The sequence below is a fragment of the Entelurus aequoreus genome, linkage group LG05, assembly GCF_033978785.1.
Source record: "Entelurus aequoreus isolate RoL-2023_Sb linkage group LG05, RoL_Eaeq_v1.1, whole genome shotgun sequence".
NCBI lineage: Eukaryota > Metazoa > Chordata > Actinopteri > Syngnathiformes > Syngnathidae > Entelurus > Entelurus aequoreus.
In genome coordinates, this window is record NC_084735.1 from 34,089,150 (window position 1) to 34,106,696 (window position 17,547).

The window sequence follows — 17,547 nt, forward strand, 5'->3', positions numbered from 1 at the left end:
TCAGCTTACAGGAATTCTACAGAAAACATGTTGAAGTCTCACACACACACACACACACGCACACACACTAAATACAATTGTAGTCCAAGAACCATTAAAAAATAACTACTAAATGAAGCAGAATTTACTCAAGTTACTCAATACTTGAGTAGTTTTTTCACAGAATACTTAATTACTCTTACTCAAGTAATTATTTTGATGACTACTTTTTACTTTTGTCATATTATTCTAAAGTAACGGTACTCTTACTTGAGTACAATTTTTGGGTACTCTACCCACCTGTTGATTAGTCCAAATAAAAAAACAGCTCTACAATTTAAAAAATGTTTACATTTCAATTGTTTACAGATTTCCAATTTAAATCACGATTTCACACTGCAAATTTCACATTATGACTGAAACATTCCAAACGACAAATACACAAAAACAAAGTCAAGTTTGTGTCGTTGTAAGGCTTCAATTAAGTCAGTCTTAAAAAATCAACTCAACTAATCTCACATCTAATGAAACCAATCATTATTTTTGTTTAAACCCTCCTATTATTCACATCAAATATCACTCCTTAGAGACAAAACAATAAAATTAAATAGAAACTACAATCACACTAAATGTACAGACAAACTTAACCCCCACCAAAAAAACAAAAAAAACAGTCCATTGTGACAAACAGTGCAGGGTTGGTTCAGTAGGTTTTATTGCTTCTCCCTTCGAGATTCTGCATCCTCCTTCATACGACTGCAGGTGGAGTCTGCATAGAAAGGAGCTCTGGAGTTAGTGATTGCTTTAGTATATTTACTATAAAATGATACATGTAAAATAAGATGAAGTGCAGAGAGCGTCTACTTACTCATCTCATTGAGCCTCTTCATGAGGGTTGAATCTCTGCCAGATTTGCTGTTTAAATTACAGTACACCAATCATCAATCATGAAGAATATAGATTTCTAAACTATTTAAATACTCAGGTTAGTCAAATATAAGGAAGGACACGATTTATTTAAATAAGCATTAATTTTTTTCCTTGTGTATGTATAAATAATCTTATTCAAGGTCTTTCAAGCCAAGGATTCCTAAGCTAATGGACACAGAGCAGAGATTCACTACTATCCATCCATCCATCCATTTTCTAGGGCCACAGGTAAGCTGGAGACTATCCTAGCTGACTACGGGCCAAAGGTTCTGGGGCACCCAGTTCAGGGGCCTTGCACACAAATATGCAATCAGAAGAGGGGGGATCAGAAGCGATTTCTGATGCTCTTAAATTACTAAGTAAAATCATAAATTTTAAAAAAATATGATTTTGTAGCATTATGTTATCCTTTTGCTGTGTTCGAGTAAGGTGTATTTTATGTCAGACCAGGAAGAGGGAGTGTTAGAGGTCATCGGGATGTTTTTTTTTAACTCTCGACGTGGCAAAGAGCTTGTAATGTCAATCAATAAGTGTGCCTTATTTAAAATTTCATAACAAACGTAATTGCCTTACCAAACATACCGATTACTATTATATTTACAATGGTAGTTCTGGTGGTCAAAGTGTTTTTGAAGCAGAAAATGTGGGTTCAAACCACAAAACCCATGGTAGATAACTTATTAAACAAGCAATAGCCCACCTAAAAATGCTTTATTGTTAACTTTGTTGTTTTGCATTTAAAATCAATTACTAGACAATTTTTTAATCATGTATTCTTAATAATCCAAAACATGCATCTAAATAATTCCAGTTTGAGTCAAATAGTATCAAAGATGTTTAACAAAAGTAAAACAAGGAAAAAAAGTGAAGACTATCGGTCGGGCGGCTTTACCAACAAGTTGTCCTTTACTTAATGTTCATAGATTTGGCAACCTTAGTGACAACTAGCAGGAAACGTGATGCACATAGGAGGATATTATAATAGGCTTACAATTTGATTAGTTGCTTTTGGTATGTTTTCATTGGTAGTTGATAGATGGTGATGTTTATATTTAAGTGCATTGATATGTTAGTAAAAATATTGTTATTTTCTGGCTCAAAGAGGGAAAACTTGCTGTTATATGGGTTAAGTGCATTGATATGTTAGTAAAAATATTGTTATTTTCTGGCTCAAAGGGGGAAAACTTGCTGTTATATGTCTTTAAAAGAACAACTGCTTTTTGTGATGTAAATGACCTCAATGCATATTACAGTTTTTCTAATGACACTCTGGATATGGATCCCTCCAAAACTTCTCAGCTTTGCAGCTTCACATTAAGTTAATGTACACCCATGACTGTGGGCCAGTCACTCAGGGCAAACAAGAATTCACACATTTACAATCACACCTAAGGTGGTCATATGTTTGTGTTGTTCTGTGGTTAAAAACGAGTTTCCGTTAATTAAAAAATGTTGGTTCGTAAATGGAAGAGTCACTCATGAAGAATACTGTAGCTTGTGTGTGCCACGTGCCTGCATACACTTTATCACATACTGCTGTTATAATATCATTTCAAACATTTATTTTGCATAAAAAAACCTTTAAGGCAGACGGCATCTCCTTGCGCTCGTTGCCACACTTGACATTGTTCTTGTCTTCTTTCTCTTTAAACCCAATACCCATAATAATATGATTTTTTTTTTTACAAAAGGTTTCAACCCACCTTCCATCGGCCTCATCTTGCCCATCTACATCAAATCGTAACCTCTTCAGAGGCTTGGGAGTGCCTCCCATATCCAAAGTTCTCTTGAAGGAGCGCTCGCCATTGTTGACCATCTGGTTGATCCTCTGGAAGCGATTGGACTGCTACACATGATGAAAAAAGAAAAAACATGAACAATGATATTGTGATTGTTGATCAAGAAGAAGCTGTATAATGCACACGAGAGGAAACCCACCCCAAAAGATTCACCAATGGACACAAGCATTCTGTAAAGAGAGACAAAGTTAGTCATCACTTCAGTGAAGCTGACAGAACGTTGCTGTGCTGCCACCGTGAGGAGCTGACCTGCTGCGAGGAGTCATGATGCCAGGGGACAGGCGAGGGCTCTTCATGGGCGAGATGTATACGTTGTTGCTTCCCGGCACACGCAGAGGTGAGCTGGGGAATTTATAAGGGCTGCATGGTATTTGTGGGATTGGAGAGAGGGTAGGCGGCTGGAACGAAACAAACAACAAATGATGCATTGCAAGCCTGATCTTCAACGTTAATGGCCCCCCGCCCGTTCTTACCTCTCTAGAAATGTGATCCCCAAAACAATTTAGTTGAATAGCCCTGGTTAAAAACAAGGCTTGCACACAAATCATTGTGCTAGAGTTTAGAGCTAATATATTGTGTGTTTATCTGTTCAAACAACAAGAAACCATCACGTTTGTGTCAACATTATGTGCCTGTCAATATTCTCATTCAACCCGGTCAATGTATTCTCAAGGCTTTGAATCGATCACAACTGAATTGTTCAGATTGTTTTAGAAGATGTTTGGCCTCTCATTCGAGCAGGCTTCATCAGTGCTCTCAGACTTAGATTGGACTTATCTAGTCTAAGTGCTAGGTGCTGGATCCATAGTATTTATCAGCATGAAAAGACATGCCACTACAAGAATGATTTTATTCTATTGTGGTGTAAAATGACAGCTGTTGGGATGCAAAGAAGAAAGACCTCTGCTAGCACAACAACAGTCGCTCAGTGGTATCAACTCTGATCAGGTACTAGAAATCGTATTGTTTGGTACCTGCTTGTCACATCAGATTAAATAGTCTTTATCCATTGTATTATTCAGAATACAATAAATTATGATAATAATACGTGTCAATAGCAAGAACACTTTAAATACAATTCAACATTGGCAAGTCTAGTTAATATGATAATAATATTAGTTTTAGAAAGAATGTGCCTGCTATGCCAAAATAAGTAGGTAATATGAAGTGGAAAAGGGGAATTTGGTTCACCAGGGAATGCAAACTTAACATAAGTATGCTGCTTGGTAGAAATGAGGCTGCATTTGTGGGTGTTAGTGTCTCACCCTTTGGGAAGCATACTGCAGGATGTTTGTTTTCAGCCTCTGCATGAACACTTCGTTGTAGAATACAATAATGGAGTCATAGTGGCCCTCGGTGATCAGCACGTGCTTGAAGGTCTGTACACACGCACACACAAACAAGCCAATATTCACTAAGAAGCCTAGGGGTCAATTAAACGATGGTGCTTGTAGACGGCTGACGTCACCTCCTGGCTGGTGTTGGGCATGTTCTTGTATGATGACACAATAGTCTTGAAGCGCAGCTCAACACTCTTCACTTTACAGATGGCATACATAGCTGACATCATCAGCTAGAGGAGGAAAGTGGAAGAAATGCATTAGGAGATTGAGGCAAGACAGCGATGAGGTGGTGAGACAGGAAGAAGGTAAGACACAAGTGGAGGTTCCAGGCTACCTGGTCCAGGTGACGGTCTCTCATTAGCTCGTACTCTTGCTGCAGGGTGTGCTGGAAGAGAGTCCAGATGATGGGCTCCAGCTCAGGATGGGAGGACAGTAGATAGGAGCACAGCATTTTTAGCCTGATGTAGGCTAGACGATACACTGCAGAGGGGAAACCACACATCAGCACTTAGTAGAAAGTGGTTTAAAATTAAAAACAGAAACTACCTCAGCTATAATGGCATTATCTTTTATAGCTTTTCTGTATTTCCTCTGTATGCATATGACGGTTTGCTCAATTGACACATCTTAGGCATTATTTTACTTTCTGCATTGTTTATTTTTATTGCGGTTTATTATTATTTTTAAATTCATAATACTGCCTTCTCTTACTGTACACTCACCAAGTTTTGTTTACTAGGAATTAATTGTGGACAGCATGGAGACTTGTTTCTTTACTGTGCGCATAACAATAAACATTTGCTGGTCTTCTTCAAAGAGCACTGCTGAGGTGTGCTTATATAAGAAACCAAAACCCAAGACTCATGATGTGCTGCACACGCTGACATTTCTCCCTGAGTGCATGTCCATATTCTGGTTATGTAAGTCTGTATTTTAGTACAACTGACACAGTATAATACTAAATTATGCTTTTAAAGGACATCAAATGATTGTTGTGGTTCATCTACATTACATGACAACGAGTAGGAATGTACCCATAAAAAATGTTTGCTGTTCAGTTGCCGCATAGCAGCTTTTGTGCTAAATCTTACATTTCTTATAGAAGAGGCTGAGAGAGTTGGACCTCGGGTGCCGAGAGTTCTGGCCGGCAGATTGCGAGACAGGCTGGTTGGGTGGTGGAGGAGCAGCTTGAGACTCTGGATTGGCGGGGGACTCTGGAGGCATGGTGCGAAGGCCCGGGCGGACAGGAGAGAGATACCTTACACGACAAACAGTGTGTAAAGAGAGGGCAGATTTAACATTACCGTAGAAAGAAATCAACACTGTATCCCCCAGAACATCTATATTTGAACTTAAACTACTTGCAATTAAATAGGATCCAGTTCTAGTACAACCCTCACAACTTATATAGAACAGTTAGGCTGCCAAACATATTTGTTTCTAAGCTTTGGTCCGTATGGGTCGAATGCAATTTTCCACCACTTGCGACAGTTATGTGTCAGCCTTTTGACTGAGTGAAGCATGGCAAGCTCAAACAATTAGACAAAGTATTGTGGGAGGAGGGTTTAAACAGATATAGACAGACAACCATTCACACTCACATTCACGCAACAGGGCCAATTTTTAGTGTCGCCAATCAGCCTATCCCCAGGTGAATGTCATTATAAGAGGGAGAAAGCCGGAGTACCCGGAGAGAACCCACGATGACAGTTTATTAAAGAAACATAGTATGTATTTATTATAGAGCTGTCAAGTAATTATTATTTTTTAAATCAGATTAATCATATTTTGGAATTTGGATAGATCATGATTAATCGCAGGTCATTACTCGCGTGAATAATAAAAATTCACTTAAGAAAAGACCCCAATATTTGTACCGAAATGCAATTTTACTGTCATAATGTCATCCAGGAACATTTTTAAATGTTTTACTTGAATGCATGTCATTTATTTGCACAAAACTTAGTAACAGTTTTAGTTAAAGTTCTTTCCGGCTGTATTTTGGAGTGAAATTTGTTAGCGAGCACACCAGTCGAAGTCTTCTCACTCATTTTTGTACTGACCTGACGTATGCATTTATTTTATAGTTGATTGTATAGCAGTTAAGGTAAAAGAGCTTGTGCAGTCAAAATAAAGCGCAAGATTAATGTAAGTGTGTTCATGATTAATGCAATATTTCTTTGTGATTAATCAAATGAGTTAACTTGTTAATTGTGACAGACATGTGGGGTTAGGTGGCCATATATCTGTCAAAATTCAACCAGTGTTTAGATTTCAAATAAACATATTAGGGATGTCACGGTATGAAAATTTTTTATCACGGTTATCATTAATATTGCGGTATTTTTAAATGTGCTCAAAATTTAAAAAAAAACAATTATACTGAAATATTTTAACCAAGTTTTATTTAAAAAACGCAACACATTGAAAATGATTTCCTTTGTAGGCGAAATATTATTGTATATAAAAACACTGTTTCATGGACCTCAAGTAGAAATTGAATTTGCATATGAAAACAACACAAACATTATAAACCAAGTAATTTGGCAGAAAAAAATAATAACAAAAACTTCAACTAAAGACAAGTATTTGTTTTTTTTGTTCATTAATAATATCAACGTATCAGCTTTTTGTCATTACATGATGTCTTTGTTTCTATTTTTACATTTTGATAGAGGGAGGTCTTTATTATTATTATTATTAATTATTTATTTGATTTTTTAAGTTATGTACATGTAGATGCAGTATTGGGGACAGATCTATTAAAGAGTTTGAGCAGAAATATGTCGTATAGGAATTAACTATACACAATAAAACATTAACAAAATGCTGTGTCACATGAATGGTTTTTAAAGTAATACCTTTGTGACATGAACAAAATACAAGTAATGTAAAAAAAAAACCTGGTGTTTACTTTTGATATCAATATAAAACTCAAAGCAGTTTGGCTAATGAAGATGAAGTCTCTTCTCCAACGCCTCCTAGTGTTTCAGTACAACAGTTTGGCCAACAAAAATAAAGAGGAGTGACACCTCTCACACCTCATACACAGTCTTCACAGCCTGCGTTCAGTTTGATGAGCTGACAAAACATTATAGCTAGTATTGATGTTATTGGAACACTGATACAGTTAGCAGTTAAATAAAGGACGAGTGAGCATCCCAGTAAACAAACTAAAGACTTTATAAACAAGTTGTAGCAAAGTTCCCGACACATCGCCTGCTACATGTTCCTTTACGTCATATTGACAAAATAAAAGCAACATCAAATAGTTTTCTCCTTTGCTCTATAATTTTAGTGAGAGACAAATGCGTCTGTCTCCAATATTGTTCACATCCGTCTCCATCTAAACACAGCAGTGCGCTCTTAAACGCACGTCGAGAAGTGAGTGAAAATTACGTTAAACCAAGCGCTTGGCTTTGTGCTCCGAGGGGAAATCTCCAGAGCAAAGTCTGTGTAGTTTGTCTGCCAGTGTTGCATTAATAAATGACGGTTTTTCGGTAATTAAAAAATTAGATGGTTTTACTAACTTTCGGGAATTTTATTGCGGTTTATCATTATACCGTTTACCGTTACATCCCTAAAACATATACAATGGTCTCAAAAATTAAGTAAGAGTTGATCAATTATAAATCCAAAGTAATTAGTTTAGCTGCTAACCTCATCTCACTGCAATATACTGCTGGTTTGCAATACTATTAAAGAATATGATATATTATGTTGTTAGAAGAACAATCACAATTGACATATTTCTACTTCCCCTGCTCCATTGCAACAGACCAACTCTTGTCTAAACATTCATTATGACACTCTCGTGTGTAACCAGAGTGACAAGCTATGACTAAACTATAATTCTGATTCATGGTAGTTTTGCAAGATTTGACTGACAGCAACCGAGCTAGCGGTGAACAGGTGGACTTACAGGTCAGCGGCAGTGTGGTTGTGCTGTAGTGGTTGGCTGAAACTAGCCGTAGTCTCCGTCTGTTCCACGGCACCGCTTTCATGCTCCTGCTTCAGCAGCTCAAAGAGATGAGAGTCCTGCAAGTATAGATAAAGCAATAACTTACTTCTAATATCAGAGATAACGACTTATGCCTCTGTGTTTCATACAAAAGAGAAGGAAGTTAATTTTATGCAGAAAAGAAAGACAGCCATAATAATGCAATAAAACCGTAGACTTTACTCGGGCAAGCTCGGTGATACATTTTTACTGTGAATGTGCATTTTTTTTGCAGCTTTGCAGAAATATTATTGCACACAAGATAAAAACACACACAACTTTTACTGTGTGAATTTCAGATTTCAGCACGTGATCATCAGCATGTGGACAGCAGGAGGCAAACAGATTATTAACTGGTGTAGACAGGTGTGGTTTACAAAGAACACAGCAGCTGCAAGTATGGACCTGCAACAACTGTGTTCTTCCTGTGTGTATTGGACACACCCTACTGACGACACCAGTCTTCCTGGTACGTGACAACCCTTGCAATATTCAGTGACATATGAACCAAAGTCCAGTATTTATTTTTTATTTGACAAAATGTAAATCATTACTGATCCCGTCTCGTGTACAAATAACATGGCATTATTACATGCTGTCCGGGATATTCAGTTATGTGGCTGATCTACATAATCAAATACAGCAACCAAAATTAAAAAAAGCTATTCAAACGTTGTGGAATAACAAGTCTTGATATAAATATTCAAATTTAAGGTGAGGGAAAAAACAAAGCAGTAATGGGAGGACTTTGGCAAGAGTGGAAGCTCCTCCCTTTGTGCTTCAGCAGTCCTGGGAGTTATTTGGTCTCGGATCGTCTGACAAACTTGCAGCTTTTAAAAGAGAATCACACCCAGAAGGCACGCTGACGGGACACACAGGAGAGAAAAAGATCTCTTCACGTTCTAAGACTAGGAAAATACTTCATTTTTTTTCATTGAGGATTTAACATCGTCCAGTACAGCATTCACAAACAGACTACGGCAAAGGAATTTTGTGGGGAAGTGAGTATTCTTCAGAATGCCAACGTTCTTATTCTCTTCCAACTGAAATGCAAACAAGTGGATTGTTGCAGGCTATTGCACAAACTGTTTCTTATACCAGAGATGACTGAAGAGAGTTCCTCCACTCTGTGAATGTTCCAGAATCCCCTACTTGATCTAAACATGTTTAACAGTACCCTAAAGACACTGGGTGCCACTCATACTTTTATGAAGTGCAACAAAAGTGATGACTTCAAGTACCCTCTGTACAGCGCAGTTTTCAGCGTAGTGTTTATAGTGGGATTCTTCTTCAACATGGTGGCCGTCTACATATTTGGGTGCACCCTGAAGTTGAGGAACGAGACCACGACGTACATGGTGAACCTCGTCGTTTCAGACTCTCTCTTTGTCCTCAGCCTGCCTTTTCGGATAGTCTACTTCATCAAGCGCGAATGGATGTTTGGGAGGGTGCTCTGCAAGATTTCCGTGGCACTTTTTTACACCAACATGTATGGCAGCATCCTCTTCCTAACCTGCATCAGCGTCGACCGCTTTCTGGCCATTGTGCACCCATTCCGATCCCAGGCCATAAGGACAAAGCGGAATGCCAAACTGGCCTGTCTTACAGTGTGGGTGTTAGTTCTTTCTGGAAGTATACCCACTGGATTCCTTCTGGACACCACTTCACTCAAAAATGTCAACGCCTCTTCAAACTACTGCTTTGAAAACTACTCTAACAAGCAGTGGCAGTCTAAGCTGTCCAAAGTGGTGGTATTTATTGAGACAGTCGGCTTCATCATCCCGCTGATGGTCAATGCCTTCTGCTCGGTGATGGTTCTACAGACTTTGAAGAAACCCCAGACCATCAGCCGCGGCGGAAGCGTCAACAAAGCAAAAATTTTGAGGATGATCGTTGTGCATCTGCTCATCTTCTGCTTCTGTTTCATCCCCTACAACGTCAATCTCATATTTTACTCTCTGGTCCGCTCGAAGGTTCTCCAGGGATGTAACGCAGAACATGTGGTTAGAACCATCTACCCTATTGCACTGTGCATTGCTGTGACCAACTGCTGCTTTGATCCAGTGGTTTACTACTTCACTTCAGAAACCATTCAGAGCTCCATCAAACGCAAGTCTACGGTGTGGCACAACGGCGTTAAGCTTCTGGACAGATTACAGGGTGACAGTCGGCAGAACAGCCCAAATTCAACACCAAAAAACCTGGCCCTGAGGTCTCTAAAATCTCAGAAGTTCTCAGGCACAAATACTATATAGTCTTCTGAAAACTCAAGCATCTGATGCCATATAAAATTGATGGCTGTTGGTGAGCCAGAAAATTATATGGGATGTTTGAATGGACACCAATAACTGGGATTTAATGACATTGACAGTAATAAAAATGAGGATCAATATCATTGTCATAGTGACAAAACAAATGAAATAATTTTCTCCTGACTTGCATGATTCATTTGGACACTTTCAAACAAGTATCAGTGTTTAACACATGATGATGTTGTTCTGAAACCAGTATTTAAAGCTGTTTTGATGTACTCAGTAGTTTCCAGGTCTTTCATTCAGGCACTTCATTGAGTGGTACCGCTTCATTCTGACAGCAAATAAAATGACTGTACAAGAGTGCGGTGTTACAAATGTACCAGTTATTGCTGCGCAACCAAGTTATTGGTTTATACGAATGAGTCATACAATTGCTTACATCACAACTTGTATGTAGTATGACCGGCCAACTGCAATCACTTACAATGACACACAACAGCTTTCAGGTGTAGTCAATGAAAAAAGAACTATAATAGTCGGCAGAAGTTGAATAACATTGACAATGCTCAAAACGAAACAAGTTATTAGGATGTGTGCTGGCATACATACTTTTAGTAAAGTAAGGTAAAACAGGTAATACAGATACCAGAAAATTTGAACCTGAGTAATCATCCATCTATCCATTTTCTACCACTTGTCCCTCTCGGAGTCGCGGGTGTGCTGCACTCGGGCGGGAGGTGGGGTACACCTTGGACAAGTCGCCACCTTATCGCAGGGCCAACTCAGATAGACAGACAACATTCACACTCACATTCACACACTCAGGCCAATTTGGTGTTGCCAATCAACCTATCCCTAGGTGCATGTCTTTGGAGGTCGGAGGAAACCGGAGTACCCAGAGGGAACCCACGCAGTCAATGGGAGAACATCTAAACATCCAAACTCTACAAAGATCGAATACAGAACCTTTGTATTGTGAAATATACAATTTAAATGTTGCCAGTCATACAAATAAAACATAAAAAGTCCAAATTTCTTTGTCAAAGTAGCTCCAACAGTGATGAAAGTTGAACATCCTTGGTCTAAAGTGTTTACATCAGTCTAACATGGTGTGGCTTGAACAAAAGGGAAATATTTGTCGTTTCTTGCAAAAGCTGTAAAACTAAGTGAGAGCTCCAACATTCCTGTCAGGCGGCTCACCCTGAGGGTCTGCTCTGACAGGGGCAAAAGCATCAACACCTGTGAAACGTCAGCATGCAAGCAGCTACATGACTCGAGAAATTTACAGGAATCCTCACCATATCACATGTCCTACACACAGGATTGCGCAGAGATCCATTGTATTATGCCGATCAAGGGTTATGATTAAATTCAAAGAGTCTGGCATCTGCGTAGTCATTTGTTCAGTGTCAAAGGTTACTCCCTCCCTCCCTACTGTATTGTATAAAAGTATGACACACCTGTCATTTGGCGCCGTTTCCTTTCATACCTGCTATGAATGTGAACTGTGCCTTTTGAGATGCTCGAGCTTCTCAAAATAAATCTAAGAAAGACAATGTTGTTTGACTAAGCGAAAAAAGGAACATTTTCATTAGTGTATTGTAGGGATGTCCTGATTAAAATTTTTGGCCTCCGATCCGAATCAGATGTTTTAGATTGAGATCAATCAGATTTCGAGTCTCGATTTGATACTTACAATAGATTATAGAACTGAAAATGTTTTATTGCAATGTAAGTACATTAACACAATTTTAGGAAGCTCATCTTTTTAAGTAAAAAATGTGCTAGTATTGTTGTAAATCAGATGATGTATCGCATTTGTGGTATTAAATGCTACATACATTTTGTTGACGAAAGAAAGTGGTTAGTGCACAATAAAAGCAAAAACTATTATCGCCTCCTATTTAAAGGGGGAACTGCACTCACTGCACTTAATACATTCTAAATATTAAATAAACGTACATAAAAGTCAGCTTACAGTGGAGCCAATGGGAGGTCCTATATCCCGCCCATAAAATTCAATAAATAACTTTTCAAAAAGCGCTGACAATACACCATTTACATTTTGTGACTTAAAAATTAACCAAGTATTAGTGATATTGTTATTATAGACGTTAACACAGACAAACTATTTATAGCGGCGACGTGATCACTACTGTGTGTCTGTGTGGTCTGCTGTTTCCTCGCTTCTCTGCTCCTTGGAAGTATATTGTAGATCATAAATCATGCCTCTCACCTGGAAAGTAGATGGCTAAGGATGTAATCCGACAAGTTGGTACACTCTGACAGCCATTTGAACCCGAGACTGGCAAGAAAGACATGAAAAGACAGTTGGTCCCCCCGCAACCCCCACCACGTTTTTTCGCAAAGATTATGAGTAATTTTTATCCAAACGGGAATATATAAACATCCTAGGAGTTGGCATCCTAATGACAAAATACCTTGCACAGTAAGTAATGTTTTATTATGTTTGTTGGCTCTCATAAAGTCTGCAGTGAGTAATAATCAGGGAAGAAGAAAAAGAAAGCAAACGTGATGCGGTTTTGTATGCTTAAAATGACCAAAATAAGTAAATATTAAATGGTATTATAAATGTGCTCGTTACTACATTACATATATACTTACATCATGTATATAAATTCCTAATGGAGGTGTTTGGATGTTGTTTTAAGGGCTTTATAGGCAGAATTGAGCGGCTCCAATTGGCTCCATTGTAAGCGACTTTTGATTCCATTCATCCATCCATTTTCTACCACTTGTCCCTCTTGGGGTCACGGGCATGGCTGGAGCCTATCCCAGCTGCAATCGAGCATAAGGTGGACAAGTTGCCACCTCATCACAAGCCCAACACAGATAAACAGACAACATTCAAACACAAACAACACACATTCACACTCAATTGCATTAATTTAATATTTAGAATGCATTACAAAAAAAATGACATCCATCGTCATGGCTTTCATAATGATTGTGAACGATAGGCAAAATTCCAAAAAAAGGGCGGTTCCCCTTTAATTTATTGGGATTTTGCCCTCTAAACCTTCCTGTATCTAAAGACATTTTCCCTGAGTTTGTAAACAAGAACTAAAACAACCAAAATGACAAATGATTTTGTAATAAATATAGCAATCTAACCACTTTAAGTGTCATTTATAAACTGATACTTATAGTTACCGACAGTATCAACATCTGAATCCATCCCTCAACTTTACATTGAAGCTTTAGCGGTTAGCTTCTTGTGTCGTCCTTCTCTGCGTGTGTGTAGCATGCTGAGCCATTCTTCTTCCTCTAGTCCGCCAGTAATATCGACACTTAAAAGATAGGCTCCAGCGCCCCCCGCGACCCCGTAAGGGACAAGCGGTAGAAAATGGATGGATGGAATTGTAAAAAAGACCTTTATTTTCCGCTATTTTGGTAAGGATTAGTCTCTTAAACGCGGCTTTGCTCTATGGATGAACAACACTTTTGTTGTAGCTTGCTCTCAAATTTTAACTGGGGTTCTGGCAAGACACGCACCTTCTTGGAATTCATTCAACTCCAGCATGTTGTGCAACAACAAATCCGGAAATGTAATTGTGTCTCCCTGAACTTGCATCCCCTTTGAGTGAATATTTTTACCTGAGTACTATATTTAACCATGTAAAAACTGGGACACAGCTGCGGTAAAGATCGACTGGGCTTGGTAACTCATAAGCTGATTGCTAATCAGTTAAAAAAAGGCAAACATCTCAAGTGGATTGTAATAGGCCTGCCTACTCCGGAGCTATAAAGTGAGTAATACCCACTGATGCTTCAGTCAAGCACTGTCTAAGGTCTGAAAACCAAATGATACTTTTTTTTACAGTTATTATAAAAGTTAAATAGTAAATAACTAAGTAGATTTTTTTTTTTTTGGTGGGGGCACAAGGCGATATTTTTTTTTACTGGGTCTGTGGCGATTAAAACAAAGATTTATGGTGTGAGAGGACCCAAGAGGGAGCGAGTGGAGGCGTGAAGCCTTTCCTTCTGCAGTGATGTGTTCTGCTGCAGCATCCTAAGAGATTTACTCACTAGCTGAGTGGAAAATTAACTAGTATGACTGCATTTGGATGACATTCTGGTGAGTGCCCACCCTGCGACTTTCAGTTTCAGTACTATCCACACAGCTATTAATATTGAAAGTTAATTTTACATGAGGAATGTTTTTTGTATTTATGATTGTTGTTTGAATATCAATCACACAATATGCATCTTGTTTCATTTTAAGTAAAGCAGGGATAATGTAAGGAATAAGTTAATGTACATTTACAGCATTATCCACCCATTCATTTTCTATCGCTTGTCCCTTTCGGGGTGCTGGAGCCTATCTCAGCTGCATTTGGGCGGTAGGCGGGGTACATTCTGGACAAGTCGCCACCTCATCGCAGGGCCAATACAGATAGACAAACAACATTCACACTCACATTATTTTTAAGCTTGTAGATAGATAAGACTTAGATTTTTGTTAAAACGTGAAATTAGCATTTCGTAATATTTTTAGTTGTTATTTAATAGTTTTTGAATACTTAAAAAGTCAGTCACTCAAGACAATGAAACACTGTGATCTTTCTTTTAACCAGTTAATATTTAACAACTTTATTTTAACATTGCAGTACAGTATTATCGACAAAAGAAATACCTTTAAAAACATGGTTTTGGTTTTGAAAATAATAAATAAAAATTATTTTTGACAAAATGACACATTCTCAATTGTTTTTCTGAAAATAATAGCACTAATCACTTGACAATAAGTGATAATATTAATTAAAAGATGTAATATAATGACTGTACTCTTTATGATAGTGACAGCAGGGCAATTTTGTTATTGGCACAGATTGAAGTCACTTTTTCCAACTAAGAACATTTTTATTTATGACAAAAGGCAGTTAAAACAAAAGTAAACATTTGGCCGGCTGTGTCTGTTTGTCATCTTCTGCAAATTTACCCTCAATAAAGCAGTACACTATTTGAATTCATTAAGTTTTTTACCTGCCAGAGGTTTAATTGCTCCAAAAGAAGCTCACAACCACGTTGCTTCTCACATTTTATGTTCACATAAAACAACCTCATTTCCTCCAGCTACGTGAGGATTTACAACAACGGGGGCGCGACAACCTTTGGAGCCATGGAGGTGAGGAATATGACTGTACTGACAGTGCTTGTCAGTCAAAGCACATCTCTATCAAACTGCACTGTGGACACCAGCTACCGCTTCACCTTCTACCAAGTGACCAACAGCGTCATCTTTCTGATAGGTTTGGCCACTAACAGCCTGGCTCTGCGAAAACTGTGCGGATTTTGCTACACCAGCAACAGCACGGTCATATACCTGGTGAGCCTCTCTGTAGCTGACATGTTTTTTGTTGTCTCATTGCTGCTGAGAATCCACTACCACTACCAAAAGGCCCAAGCACTGACCTTCAAGACAGGAGATGGCTGGAGCCCTGGGGCGGCATGCTGTCAACTTACTTTTAGCTTCAAATACATCAGCCTGTATGGGAGCATCTTCTTCCTTGTCTGCATCTATGGACCGCTACTTAGCGGTAGTGCACCCTTTAGCATCAGCCGGACAAAGGGTGCGTGTGGCGCAGCTCTTAAGTGGGGCGATCTGGTGCTTGGTGGTTTGGCTCAGTGTGACTGTGCCTCTGCAGCAGCCCATCAGGATCATTCATGCCTGCTGGACCCTTCCTCAGTGTCACCGCACAATCATACTCAGACCTAGGTTTAGTGATGGTTTCATTCATACTACCCACAGTCATACTACTCTACAGCTACAGCCGGGTGCTCAGTGCGGTCCGCCAGTCAAAACAGCGTGGCCGGCACACTCTCATCCTAATTTACTGGGTGCTAGGTGTCTTCTTGCTCTGCTTTGTCCCCTATCACATCAACCTGCTGGGCTATACGCTTACGCATGTGGGGCTGATGTACAGTTGCGGCCTAGCAAAGATGACAAAACTTGTCCACCCAATCGTTTTATCTCTGGCCAGCTTCAACTGCTGCCTCAACCAGCTCATCTACCACTTCTCCAGCAGCCTGGCGCACAAGGGAAGCTACTGGCAGCAAAGGCAGTGGGAGCCACTGATTAAGGGAATGTGCTAAAATTACACAGAGGACAGTGTCAACAATCATTTGAATCAACAACACATAGTAAAATTCCATAATTGCCCAACTCCGGTGCATGAGAAAAAGGGAAAAAGGCAAGTGAAGTGGGTAGGTAGAAAGAAACGTTATTCAAGCTATCAAAAAGATAAAGGATAATACCTAGGTTGATGTTTATCTTTTTTAATGATAATTGCAAAGCTTCATAAATATCTATTGTTCTGTCTGATATATGGTACGGCAGGGGTTCTTTACCTTTTAGACCCTGGGGCCCACTCAAATATTAACACTAAATTAAGACTAAATTAAAAACCCTAATCTTGATTTTAATCATATTCAAAGATTATTATCAAGGCATAGGTCAGGCTGATTACAAAAATAAATAAAAATTAAAAATACTGCAAAAGAAGGGGCTTATAAAAACTGATTAAAAATAAATCTACATACAATTATGCAATGCTAAAATTAATACATTCTAACTAAATGAATACGCAATAATAATAAAATGTGTTTCTTAGATACACTGTCATACAATTTAAATGCAAATTAAAATACAACTTCACCTCTTCAGTCATCATTTATGTGCTTAAGAAATTTCTCTATGACTTTAGCGCCAGACTCTTTCTGTTTGTTTGATACAGAGTCGTGTATGGAGAGGGTATGGCCAACTAAACAGCAGGCGCCATGTTTGCTACCAAGGACGTGTGCGGAAGCCTGCAATTGCTGTCGTAACTAAAATAATACATCTAAATATAGTTCTAAACATATTCCAGCTCATAAACTTACAATAAAACATGCTTTTATTTCATTAAAGTATAATTTTGCAGCTGTGTTTGACGTAGTCTGCTGCTACATTCATGCTGTGTTTAGTGACCAGTGGGCTTTCTAACACGCTGCCAACAGCGCAATAAACGTAAAAAAACCGACCACAAAACAACTTAAAACCCTCATTTTGCTTTGTACATCATTTTAACTGGGGGGAAATGCATTTTAACTGGGGGGAAATGCACTAGATCATTGAATTTCAATAATTTTAAATCAATTAATAAAGGGTTCAAATGTTCGCGATAGCCAATATTATGTATTATTCTAACTGATATTTCTTTTTTGTAACACGGTTGTGA

At 38.6% G+C, this 17,547-nt stretch overlaps 3 protein-coding genes across 5 annotated transcripts in view; 2 read left to right on the forward strand and 1 right to left on the reverse strand.

The window, feature by feature from the left end:
- Positions 1 to 672: 672 nt before the first annotated feature.
- The window catches only part of LOC133650552 (retinoblastoma-associated protein-like), a 36,560-nt gene continuing 19,685 nt past the window's right edge, over positions 673 to 17,547 (reverse strand). For all 3 annotated transcript variants that reach the window (XM_062047919.1, XM_062047920.1, XM_062047916.1), the window contains exons 19-28: positions 7,974 to 8,089; positions 5,143 to 5,309; positions 4,386 to 4,531; positions 4,177 to 4,281; positions 3,974 to 4,087; positions 2,958 to 3,106; positions 2,848 to 2,878; positions 2,613 to 2,755; positions 848 to 894; positions 673 to 748 (exon numbers count right to left, since the gene is read on the reverse strand). In XM_062047919.1, coding sequence (XP_061903903.1) covers positions 693 to 748; positions 848 to 894; positions 2,613 to 2,755; positions 2,848 to 2,878; positions 2,958 to 3,106; positions 3,974 to 4,087; positions 4,177 to 4,281; positions 4,386 to 4,531; positions 5,143 to 5,309; positions 7,974 to 8,089 — 1,074 coding nt within the window. In that variant the 3' untranslated portion in view covers positions 673 to 692. The remainder of the gene's footprint in view (positions 749 to 847; positions 895 to 2,612; positions 2,756 to 2,847; positions 2,879 to 2,957; positions 3,107 to 3,973; positions 4,088 to 4,176; positions 4,282 to 4,385; positions 4,532 to 5,142; positions 5,310 to 7,973; positions 8,090 to 17,547) is intronic.
- LOC133650553 (lysophosphatidic acid receptor 6-like) lies at positions 8,868 to 10,651 on the forward strand. Its single transcript, XM_062047921.1, has one exon. It carries the CDS (start codon positions 9,185 to 9,187, stop codon positions 10,304 to 10,306), a length of 1,122 nt encoding a protein of 373 aa, XP_061903905.1. The 5' UTR covers positions 8,868 to 9,184; the 3' UTR covers positions 10,307 to 10,651.
- LOC133649504 (putative P2Y purinoceptor 10) lies at positions 15,450 to 16,423 on the forward strand. Its single transcript, XM_062046093.1, is given in 5 exon segments — positions 15,450 to 15,847; positions 15,849 to 15,967; positions 15,970 to 16,018; positions 16,020 to 16,037; positions 16,039 to 16,423. Coding segments are annotated over 5 exon segments (969 nt in total).